This window comes from Buteo buteo, chromosome 5 (assembly GCF_964188355.1).
Source record: "Buteo buteo chromosome 5, bButBut1.hap1.1, whole genome shotgun sequence".
In the NCBI taxonomy this organism is placed as follows: domain Eukaryota; kingdom Metazoa; phylum Chordata; class Aves; order Accipitriformes; family Accipitridae; genus Buteo; species Buteo buteo.
In genome coordinates, this window is record NC_134175.1 from 26,634,039 (window position 1) to 26,646,575 (window position 12,537).

The 12,537-nt window shown below is 42.6% G+C and overlaps 1 protein-coding gene across 1 annotated transcript in view; it reads right to left on the reverse strand.

Moving 5' to 3' along the window:
* Positions 1 to 385: 385 nt before the first annotated feature.
* The window catches only part of PPP1R1C (protein phosphatase 1 regulatory inhibitor subunit 1C), a 55,370-nt gene continuing 43,218 nt past the window's right edge, over positions 386 to 12,537 (reverse strand). Inside the window, 1 exon segment of the mRNA XM_075029293.1 lies at positions 386 to 1,241. Coding sequence (XP_074885394.1) covers positions 1,153 to 1,241 — 89 coding nt within the window. The 3' untranslated portion in view covers positions 386 to 1,152.

Genomic DNA, 12,537 nt, shown 5'->3' on the forward strand with positions numbered 1-12,537 from the left:
GGAAAGTTAAACCATGGGTAAAACTTCGTATCAAAGGCAAACAGTTAATACAAAATGACAGTGACTTGGTTTAAAAATTGGCCATTGATAAAAAAGGAAAGGATCTGTCAAGTGCAACTTTGAAGAAACATGGTTTTCCTTCTCCACCTTATTTCATTTTATGCCATAAAGTTTGCATGGTCTAACAAATAAAAATGTTGGTATGAACCATGCCAAACTTCAACCAAAAACCCTAGGGCTCAGACACATGCTAAATCACTGCAGCTTGATATGCTACCATTTACTGGTTGAAACTGTGACAAACAGAGTAGTCTGGCCTTCTTTCTCAGAGAAGGCTGTACCCTGTACTTACTGCAGGTGATGAAGGTGAATATCAGCATTTCCTGTGGCTCAGCTGGTGTGCGGGACCCTGCTCACGGGTCTTGCGCACTCCTGTACTTTCCCTGACTCCCAAACCGAAACTTTTTCTAATGCCTCCAGATAACAATGATCTTGCATAAAGAGAAATTGTTTTGGCTGATGTGAATAGGTAGCCTCAGACAAAAAGCAAGACAAGTACTTTAAGTGTTGCATATCCAGGGAACATGGGGAAGAGTGTCTTTGCAATCTTGTCTAGACTAAGAGTCACCCCTGCTTACCTTGTTTCTATCTACATTACTGCAAGCAACTCTAACGATACTGGTAAAAGCTGCCCTTAACTGAAAGGATCATACGAACATTCCTCTGCACGCTAGACAAACCCACTGTACAGTATACAATCTTGTCTAAATGAACATATTATATATTTTGTAGCTTTAAATCGGTTTTATTTACAACAGGCCTTAGAATACAGCTCACACGTGGTAGTTAAGCTCTGGCAGTACTGACATCAGGTCACTAACAAACACATTTGCAAATTACATTTCTAAGTCATAGAAAATGAAAGAAAAATGACTTTAAAATAACTGTTTTATCTTCGGGTATAAGGATCACAGAACACGTTTGCAGGTGGCTGTAAAACCCATCCAAGGGCGCTCCCCAGGGAGCCCCGGAGCCGCCGGCACGCCGAGCGCTGCGGTGCAGGGACACAAGCAGTGGCAAATGGTCTGATGCATGCACGGCTGTGCAGTTCAGTTACCCTCCATGATGGGGCTCGAGGCGTGTCCACGCCGTTTAATGGCCCCACTCCTCTTCCCTTTCACTAACTCCTTCTTCTTCCTCTGGAAACGCTGAATCACTCTGACTCTTCAGATGCTTAATCCCTGAAAACAGAGAAATCACAGTTAAAGTTGTGTTAGCTCAAATCCCTGAAAACAGAGAAATCATAGTTAAAGTTGTGTTAGCTCACATCAGACATTTTTTTCCTGAAGGAAGAAACAAACAAAACCCCAAACTAATGGCAAGTTTTTTAATGCCCATACTGACTCCCTTTTTCACAAACCTCTTAGTTCAAACAATACTATGGTGTATTTCCAACAGAAATATTCTCTTCCTTCAATATAGGGTCTTAAGAAATTTATCATGTTTTGTTGAAAAAACTGCTGAGAGGCACCTTGTAGAACAGAGCAGTATTTACTTCTCATTTTCTTGGTAATCCTTGATCAGCTTAGTATTGCCCATCTCAAGCGAGTTAAAAGTTTTCAAGACTCAGGCAGTAGACAAGGAAATTTTTCTACCAGAATTTCAACTTGAGCCTCTTTCTGAGACTGGTCTGCTGAAGGTCATCACTCACACAGACCCCGTGGCCCCACGATCAGCTTCCTGTATGCACCAGAGGTGTTCTCCAGTGTGCCTCCCTGTAGTCTGCACGTGACCTGCAGAGCTGTCCTGGTGCAAAGAGAACGTTGCAACCAACAGAGAGGGAACTGCTGGCACCGAAGCCATGACAAGATTGGATCTTTTCTCACATGGAGAATGTATTCTGTTGACCTCCAAATACCATGTGGGGCTGGATGAAGAGGGTAAACACCTGTCACAGGATATTTGGAGGTTTAGGTTTGAGGAAAGTCGTGAAGTTCCCACTGCTGGCTGTTTTCAGCCAGCAAGTGAAGTAGGATCTACAAAAGCTAATCAAATTGCAAAGTTATTTTCCCTGTCCCATGTTCAATACAAGCAAGCAGGCCTCCATGAATGGGCCTAATGCCATCTTCTCAGCTCCACCTTGGTGTGATAGAAGAACTCAAAAAAGGAGGAAAAATCAAGCTGAAAAGATGATAGAGAGGAGATACCAGAGATGAAGGGTTGTTATTTTCAAAAAAATCTAAACCAGCAAAAAATGCACAAGGTTAGCTTCTGGGTTCCCTTGTTTTTGACAGAAACAGTTGTAGTGGGCACATAATTCTTAGTAAAAAATGCATGATTTCAACAAAATGTAAGCCTGAATTAGGTTTTCTGGTGTCATTACTGCCATAACATGGAAACATTTTTGGTTTGATTACAGATCATACATAGTACTACTCACCATTTCTAATTGTCAGGAGAAAAAGCTTCCCTTATGCATCAGTTCCTCTGTTGAGGAGAAATTGCATCCCAGTCACTTTAGATAACCACAGCTGGATAATCAAACACCCCACTGTCACAGCACTTGTAGAGGCACAATTTTCAAAAAGGTGTGCACCCTTAAGGCATACAGGGCAAGATCCATATTACATCAAATTGTGAGTAAGAGGAATTGATGGTGTAGGTCCAAGAGTCATGGCCCCAGCATCACTTAACCTGCAGGTTCCTACACTTCACTGTTTATGTCCATAGCACTCCAAAACATGGGATAGTTTTTTCCAAATACATCACTTGAAAAAACTTTCAACATAAGTTATTCCAGTTCAACAGTTACAAAGAGCTGAAAACAGGATCTTACAACAGGTCATACAACAGGAGCGCAGCCAGCTCCACTGCCAACAGGAGCCCATCACTGCTCTGTGCTGGGCTCTGGGCTCCTCCCTCTTTTTTTTCCACCCAAACGACAGCACTTGGTTCCCTGGGAAACTGTTGTTCAGATGTAAACAAGCAAATAAATTAATGCTCTCAAGCCACAGTACTTGTAGGTGTGCCCTGCAATAATCAAACCATTTCCAATTAAGTAACTGTGATACATGAAGAAACACTTAGGGTGCTCAGCTACAGCCAAGCTGGCCTCTTTAGCAACACCCTTTAGTAAGACAAACACTTTAAATAAGATTTCACCTAACTATAGGTTAATGGACATTCATTTCAAAATGATGCTGTGTTTGTATGGCAAATTGGTCTCCTGTTGTTTACCTCTGGACTTACAGAGCCATTTCTTGCACATTCAGAGTACCCATCTAATAGCTACTATTCAGTACTTCAGACAGGAATTGCTAGGAGCCAGAATGCGACATTTTTTAGGGAGTTTTTCAAAGATGAAAAAGGGAAAGTTATGGACAGAAAAGAAGGCATGTGATATACAGTTAGTGTGATGACGCTTCATGGAACAATATTTTTGGTAGGCATGAAGACTTTTGGCTATGTGGTTTAATTGCAATATTCAACGTTAAAATTGCACCAACTGGAGAGAAATTACATCAATGAGCGTTGCCCATTGATTTTCACATAGCAGGCAGCTATCAATCTTATTTAATGATTTTTCATAACCTCTGTTCTACAGCCTGCCTTCACCTCTGCCAGTCATTTAATACCAGAGTGTCATCTGGAAGTAAAGACTCACAGGGTTTCCTGCATTGACCAATAAGCGCACAACACTTGATGTCATTGTTAATAAGCCTCAAGATGTTCTGACAGCATCAAGTTGTCAGAATTAACTGACCCTACATGTGGCATTATGAAATAAGATGCTCAGGTACGCAACAAAATAAGTTAGCATGAATCGACACACAGGTCATGAAAGTCCCGTCAGTAACACATGGACGTGCGTGACAGAAAAGGCTGGTGGCTTTCCTGAAAAGATACATTTCATGCACAAAGCATCGGAATTTACAGCACAAAAAAAGTCTGGGGTAATAAAAATACTTAGTAAAATCATAGCAATCATACTCTTAGATTAAATGCTTATCTAGCCATGTAACATTGCAGTAACCTGCCGTGGCTGCCAAGGGTGGTCAGAAGACATTGGAGCTGAGCATATCATCCAGGAGCACACTGGCACATTCATCCACAGCTCCTGCTCAGCTAAAACAATTCAAGAGAAGAGGCCATTACAGTGGCTCTCAAGTGTCACTCCAGTGGGGTTATTCAAGATGTGTGCCCTGCCCTTTGTCAATACAAAGCAAAGGATAAGCAGGTATCAAGGTGGAGCTCTAACCATAGAGATATTTTTTCCTAAGCTGGATCTATTCATACCCAGTATCTTTGTTTAGCGATATCTAAATTGTTTGCTGAAAGCTTACATTCTGCTAGAGACTGAGTGAAAAGTTATTACTCAGGCCACCCCAACCATTTTTACAACTGCTACTATGGTAACGTTAATTTATTAGAAAGGATATTTCCTTCTCATCATTTCAATCTTCATCCACCACCAACACAGTTCATGCCTCAACTTTCTCAAACAGTAATCAGGAGGCACCAGAACGCTGTTGTTTGGAGTTTGTTTCTCTTCACTGATGAAGCACAGTAGTAAAGGTAAGCAACAAATATAGACTCTAAGATTTTACTCACAGAAAAAAAAAAAAACAACAACAAAACAAAGCCAGGATATTTGGAGGGATATATGGGGATATTTTAGAAGACATTGTTTGTACCTACAGCAGATCCAAGTTAGAAACACCAAGTTACTGGTTCCACGTAAACTACACAAGCTTCATAATACCAGTTGCAAAGGGGAAGGACTGTAAATGTTGATCCACAGGGTCACCCTGTCTCATCAATGTCCCGTATTCCAGGCAGTGGGTAACTCTGAATTTGTGTGCGCTGTGCCTGCACTGTCCTGACACCCTTTCGTTTCTCTCACTGCCCTGCCCTCCTGGCCGGGCTGCCCTGCCTTGCTCTCCCCGTGCGTGCGTACGTGGCTCATGGGGTCCGAACTGTCCCGCTGACCCCACGGGTCCCCAGTCCCCACCGCGTCCCACCCAACTGCTGTTCCCTAATGTCACACCCTGGCTGGGGCTGTGCTCTTCACCTGGGAGGTCTGACAGCAAAACCCCCTTCCAGCCACTTCCCACCACCCCCTGGCAACGGTTTCACACCCACAGCCTGTTCAAACTCACTCTTATTCTGCCTTAAAACAAAGCCTGTCTGAACACTGCCTCTTGGTTTCTTTTTCCCTTTCCCCCCTCCCCCTTCCTTTTGTGCTTCTAAAGCCAGGACAAGAATTGTTTTTCCTCAAAGGGCTCATATTTCACTGCAGGTAATTTAATCCAATTAATGCTGATGAAGAAACCCTTAATGCCAACCCATATTCAGCAGCCGTACACTAATACACTTTGAACTGGTAATTCGTTTTAGATGAAGTCACTGCCTTAAATCATATTTCTAGATTACTTATAAATTATGAGTGCAAATGGGACAAATTTCTGGCATTTTTGCAGTCACATAATAACATCTATGCTGTTTAATCAACAGCTCTCTTTTTGCTTCTCTCCATCTGACCAAAGCACCAGATTAGAAGGCTAAGCAGTGTCACAAGATATGAAATAACCAAGTGTTCCTGAATTAAATATCTCCTGGAAAAAAAAAAAAATCGATTCAAGTAATTAAGGCAGCTCCCCATCTCAAGTAATTAAGGCAGCTCCCCGTCTTATTTAACACTTCTTCCTTCACCTCGCTTCACTGCCCAAGGAACAGTGTTGACATTTACCAAACTCAGGGTTGAAGTCTGGTTGGCAATTTGAATTCCCTAAAGTTTGAAGGGTTATTTAGTTTTATGATTTGGAGCTGATCGCCTATCTACTAAAAACACATTTCCAGATTTTCAGAAGGCAGTGAAAGGCAAAGCTGAGCTACAGACAAAGCAGCCTGATTTTCAGAGTTTCAGAACTCAGATCACTTTGAAATTATCAAGCAAAGCAGCCTGGCCAAAGAGGATAATGGCCAAATAAAAAATTCTACTTTATGCCAATCCTAAATGAAATATGTTCTGGATCCCTCAGCAAAAATGAGAATATCAAAACAAAAATCATGTATTCATGCCACTAAACAGAAAAAGGATTTTTTCTTTTTTATGGAACACTTTGTTTTGAATTTATCAGTCAAATATGTTTTGACTTCTTGGAGACTCCTTCCTCATTATTTTTTTTCCCAACTGAAATGAATTTTTGAATTAAAACAACAACAGAAAAAACCCCAAAACTAATGTAATGAAAACGAGCATCCACCACAGGTCTTTGGCTAACTTGGATGCAGTGGGAGACAGTTGTGAAGGTGACAGAGCCCAGAAGAGCTGGCAGGTCTTCAGGGACAGCCTCCTCCAAGCACAGGAGTGGCCCATACTGATACAGGAAAACAAGTAGCTGTATCAGAAGACCATCCTGGCCAAGCAGGGACCCCATGACTGAGCTCCAATGCCAAGAAGATGACGCATACGGTGGATGAAAGTCAAGACAAGGTAAAAATGAGGAATGTAGAAAAAAATACAGGCCCACAGTACAGGGATGGTGTTAGGAAAGCTCAAGCTCAGCTTGAGTTGAAACTAGCAAAGGGTGTCAGGGACTACAGGAAGAGTTGCTTTCCCCTGCCTTCACAGTAAAAGAAAAACAAGGAAAATATGGGCCTGCAGCTGAGTGGGGTGAGCGATCTTGACATAGAAAAGATTGAGGTGCCCAATCCCTTCTTTGCCTTGGTCTGGACTGAGAAGGTCTACCAAGCCTTTGTGCCCACAGACAAGGTCCAAGGAGGAGAGGAAAGGTTGAGTCAGTGATCGCTTGAGGAATCTTGACCCACAGAAGTCCCTGGGGCTGGTGGGCTGCATGGGAGGGTGCAGAAGCACCAGCTGGTGTCAGTGTGAGGCCATTCTCTGTCATCTTTGAAGGGTTGTGGAAACCAGGAGAGGTCCTCCATTACTCTCCATGCATTAGGCCGTGCCTGCAATACTCTATTTGTCCCTGCCCTGTACAAGAAGATGTTGATACACTTGTTCAAATCCGGTGGAGGCCCCCAAGGTGGTCAGGGGACTGAAGTGCATGACCTGTGAAGAGAGGCTGAGGGACCCGAGCTTGCTCAGCCAGGAGAAAGGGCAACTTTGGGGCATCTAACAGCAGCCTGCCTATACCTGTGGGGAGGTTAGCCAGAAGATGAAGATGTCTGGTCATGAATTGGAAGAGAGTATATTCTGACTGGATATAAGGAAGAAATTGTTTCACTGAGTATATTTAAGCACTGGCATGGTTTCCCAGAGAGTCTGTGAAGTCTCTCTCCTAGGAGGTTTTCAGTACTGGACTAGACAAAGCCTTGAGCAATCTGGTTAAATTTGGTGCTGATTCTGCTTTGTGCATCAGGTGGGACTATGTGCTTTCCCAAGGTTCCTTGCAACCTGAATGACTATAAGATTTTATGAAATCAAAACTCAGTAAATCCATCTTATAATTTATAAAAGTATATTAACATTAACTCTATGACTGAAGGCTACATTTTGACCCAGGTGGAAGCTTCAAATGCCTCCTTTCCTTGGAACAGAGATGAAGCATCTAATTGCACCAGTCAGACTGATCTCAGGAACAAGGTTTCTTTTCAGTCCTTAAAACCACGGGGCCAGACTAAGTCAGCATTTCAGTACTGATTTGGGGAAACAAACTAGCTCATAATTAGGTTACGTGGATAACTGTGATCTATATATGCATATATGTCATCTATCTATCTATATATGTGAGCTATATATGTTTGTATTTGTTCCCAAATACAAGGGAAGAAAACTATGGGATTAAGGGGTTACAGCAGACCAAGTGCTACTGTATTTCTAAAATCAAGGAACATGGAACACCTCTTGCATGTGACAGATATACCTAAAGACAAAACGTTGCATAGAAATCACATCCCACTTGTGGCCCAGTGCATAGAAATGTCTAAGAAAAAAATTAATTTCCTGAGAGGGAGGCATAGGAGTGGGCTGTCCTGCAGAGCATGTCCTAGCGCACCTACTGCCTGCTGCTGAAACGGTGTATCTTTCTGCTGGGGTTTCAGGGGCGGATCTTTTGTCTCAGTCACACTCTGCTGGTGCATGGTGCCTGAGGACTGCTGACTATCATTGTAGTTAAAAGAATATGCTCACTGCCTGCAGATGTAAGAGGTTTTAAATCCATATACTGTGCTAATAAAAACAAACCCTGTGCACTCCTGTTACAAAAGAAATTGCTTTCTTGCTCAGCTAGGCATCTGCACAATGGAAGTAACAGAGACTCTCAACACTCCACAAGATGTTTTGCCAGATGTTTCCAGAAGCGTCGGGTGCTCCATGTAAGGAAATGTACTCCCTTCTGCTGGTCAGTGCTAGCGGGAGAGCACCAAGGCTCTCCCTGCGACAGGCACTGTGGTACAGCTCAGCCAGGCACAGCCCACCGTCCCCTGCTCCAGGAAGCTCCCTGCTCCGAAAAGCACGAAAGGCTTCCTGCTGTTGCCACCTCCAGCAGAAGCCGAGGACTGTCAGAACCCTCAAGAGCAGCTGCCTGGCAGAAAAACCTCCTGCCACAGGAGCTGGGTAGTTATTAAACGCTTTTCCTCGCTGTGACTTTCATCAGTTCAACAGAATACAGCTTAACCACCCTCCATTTTCAGCATTTTCTTCTTCACAGAAGTTTAGAAAAAGCAGGTTTAGTGATCTTTAAACGTTCATTGTCAGGTGCATGCCCACAACACTGCCAAATTTATTTAAATGTAAGAAATACGTCTCGTCTTCCCTCTGCCCCATTTGGTGAAGGAATCAGAAACACAGCTGTCATTACTGGTCATCGAAAAACTCAAAGCTTACCTCCTGCACACACACTGGAAACACACATCCTAGGTACTTTGACCTTACTGATCAAAAATTTGTTTGTTTGGCCAGAAAAAAATTCATCCTTACTACATAATTTTTTTGTTTTAAACAGCTGAACTACAGAAGGATATATATTCCGTGCAAGAGCAGGACAGTAAACCAGTCAGGAAAATGCTATAGTTTCCCAAATGCCTATTTTGAGCTTTCTCTTGTTTCCTCTTTGCATAAATGACCTGCTACCTATCTCCCTCATCTGTACAATCAGTTCCTGAAACCTTTAATCCATTTTTACGTAATTGGCTGGTTTAGACAAGCTCTCCTTGCATACAAGCCAGAGTTCAGTGCTTAAGCTTTGGTTAGTAACCCCTTAAAAAACATTAACCCCATCCTTAACCCTACTTGCCTTTCCAGCTGCTGCCCAGCTCTTCTCCCTCTACCATTCAGCTCACCAAAAATGACGGTCACTGATTCCACCTTACCTTTCCCCCTCCCCCTCACACTACATCCTCCACTTCCTTTGTTCAAGTTGCCCTTGGACTCAGCCTGAAAGCTTTCTGGCAAAACTGCCTAGTGATCTCTGTCTTCATCTTTTCCAACTTGTTGATGTCTTTGCTTCTGAGACTTCTTTGCCCTGGTTCTTCTTCCACTGTTTGTAACATTTTTCCCATTGCCGTCTTCTGATGGTCCTTTTCCCATTGCTCCAGCCTCTGAGGATGGGTGGCAGAGGCTGCAAGTTGTCTTCTACTCTTACAGTACTCCTGATCTTCAACAGTGTACTTCTCAAATGCAGAAATAATAAGCACCTTTATAAAGATTCTGATGGAAAGAGTTTGTTCCTTCTGTCCAAATTAAAACTCTGGAGTGCATCTTTGACGGAAGCTTGCAGCAGTCTAAGACATTATCTCAAAGTGGTCAAAACCAAGCTCTTGATCTGCAGTCCTTTCCAAAATGCTTTGTTCATCCACTATGGACAACACCACCATTTTTTCCTGATGTTCAGGCTTACACATTTCTGATTTCCATGCTTCACTAGACCACCATATCCAATTTTCATCTAAGTCTTGCAAATTTTTCTTGCTTAATGTGTCCAATATGGTCTTTACCATTTACCCAGTAAAAAGAGTCATGGAAACTCTCCTTATCCTGGGGTCTTCACTACTACCACATCTCCTTCTCTAAGCTTTATAAACGTACCTTTGCTCCTGCATTCAGCATTCTGCAGTTACAATCACCTGGATAATTTCCACGATCACCTCCTATGCCACCACTGAGCAACTCACTTTCCCTCCTGAGTTTCCTCCATTGATTCCCTCCAAGATATTTTAGACTAACAGTGTCTATTTATGCTTTCAAGGAAAATTAAGTTTCTTTGCACACTATGAACACCACCCGCTCTCATCTCAAATCAGGAACAGGTACAGCTTCAGTGCTCCATTTGCTAGGCTTTTAAATGAGCATTTTCATGCTTTCTCCCACATTGTACTGAATGCTGGAGAGATATAACTATCAGTCTCCACAGCCACTTCCAAATTCTCCTCAAAATTCTTGGTTAAGGAATTTGAGAAACAACCTGAGAACATTTCAGTCGCCAGCCTGCTGGGACAAAGACTGTCGCATTCCTCCCTAACACTTTGTATCTGTTCCTGTGTTTGATTGCTACACCCCGCCTGGGAGTTCCCTGGTGCAACAGCTGACTCCTGTTAAATGTTTGAACAAGGTTTAATGCAGCATAGACCTAATCCCTGGCGTGGGTTCCTGGGTGCTATGTAACATCAACACAATATGACAAGAATTGTGGCATACAGTGATCAGGGGTGATTACTATGTATGAACTAAGAGCTAGACCATGATTGGTATTTGTATGCAAACAGAAAATATGTTTTACATACCTTTCCTTGTGTTTCTTCATTCCCACCTACAAGAATGGCTTCAGTCTGCCAACCTGGCAGCAATTAATTTGTCTGCTGATGCTCATGTCCATAAATCACACCAGACCACCTGTGGCAGGAGGCTAGCCCTGCTTCTAAGCAGACCCAGCACAAGAGCAGCGGCCCAGCCTCGCTGAGGGTAGCAGCCCCGGTGTGTCCCAAGGCATCCACTCTCTTGGGTGGTCCCTGAGCTGTCAGTGGGCCAAAGAACATCAAAAAGTAATCTGTGATGTGCCAGCAATAAAACACACAGACCCAGACCTCGACAGTTCCCATGTGTGTGAGTGAGCAAACAGAAAAAACATGAGGGAGAGAAGACAAAATAAAAATAAATGGATGTGGAAAATTTTGTTTTATAGATGTGGGCAACTGTGAACAGTCTGCTTGATACAGTCTTTGGAAGTTTTCTGCAAGTTAGGTTGTTCTTTGTTGAGAAAGACTGAAAAATGCTGCTCTGTGGAACTCTGTCAAAGGACTCTGAATGGTACTCATGCCTGTAAGCTTTTGTTAACCAAGGTTTCACGGTAAAGCAAAACTAATCACTTGAAGCTTGATAACCGACATGCAAAGGTCTGCCCTTACGCCTGTGGTCGATGAGTCTGAACACAACCAGGTCATTTGTTTGTTATTCCACAGGGCTTGGTCCCACTCCTCCAGAAGTTAATGAGACTTTTTCTTACTGTTTTCAAAGAAAGAAGAGTCAGCTTTTGTAATTGATCTTAATTTCCAGTTATAAAGAAGAAATAACTTCAAACAGCTACTGTTTATTTACAATGAATGTTTGTAAAATACTATAAATTAATGTTGTATGTGGCTTTAACATTTGAGTTATGAGATAAACAAAGTGACACAGAAAATTGGCACACTAGGTATTCTCAAACTCCTGTTTAGATTACCCAAGAAATAGCAGTCAGGCTGCCACTCTGTCCTGTACAGCTTCAAAGGCCAGCAGACATGGTGGGCCTTCAACGTTTAGAATAAAAGCAATCTGAAGCACCAGTGTGGCAGTTTAAACTATGTTGACATTTTAGCAAGCTATAAGTCAGCAAAAAACCTTGTGTGCTACATTATTTTATAACTAAGCTCAGGCTGAGGAGGAGAAAAAGATTCTCATGTGTCTGTTATGATTATGAGACCAAGATATTATTAAATCATGCAATTTCATCTACTTTTTTTTTTCCTCTAATGTGCATCTCTTTCACAAATGCTGATGACTAAATGAAAGCAAATGATCTGAAGCATTAGCAAATATGACTGGTTTATGTAGGTCACATATCTGATCTGGAGCAGATCAGTTCATCAGTGTATCCAGCAAGTCACCATGGCCAACCTAAATGATTCTATGATTCTATGACTCTATGTTTGTGAATGATCATTCGGAAACTAAGCAACGAGGACTGACTAATTTTCTGAATGTCTGCTGGTTGTTACTAACCCTTCTCTTAGCTTCAGCCATACGATACTCAGCCCTCATGGTGAGCCTTTTAAATGACAGATTTGGGGGCTCATGTTACTTTCTCCCAAGTCAAAAGACTCAGTGTTAAACTATCACAATGAAGACTGTATGAGAGCAGCAAAATTCATGTTGCAAATGTCTGGCTGCTTTCCATTTTGTTCTCTCACACAGCACTTCCCACTCCATTTTTCCCTCTCAGAAGGCGCTTGAAGCAGCACTGGCTCCATAAGACTCGCGTGAAGGAGCTGCTTCAGCACAGAAAGGCTTTTGTCGGTCCTCCAGAAGCTGGCCAGATC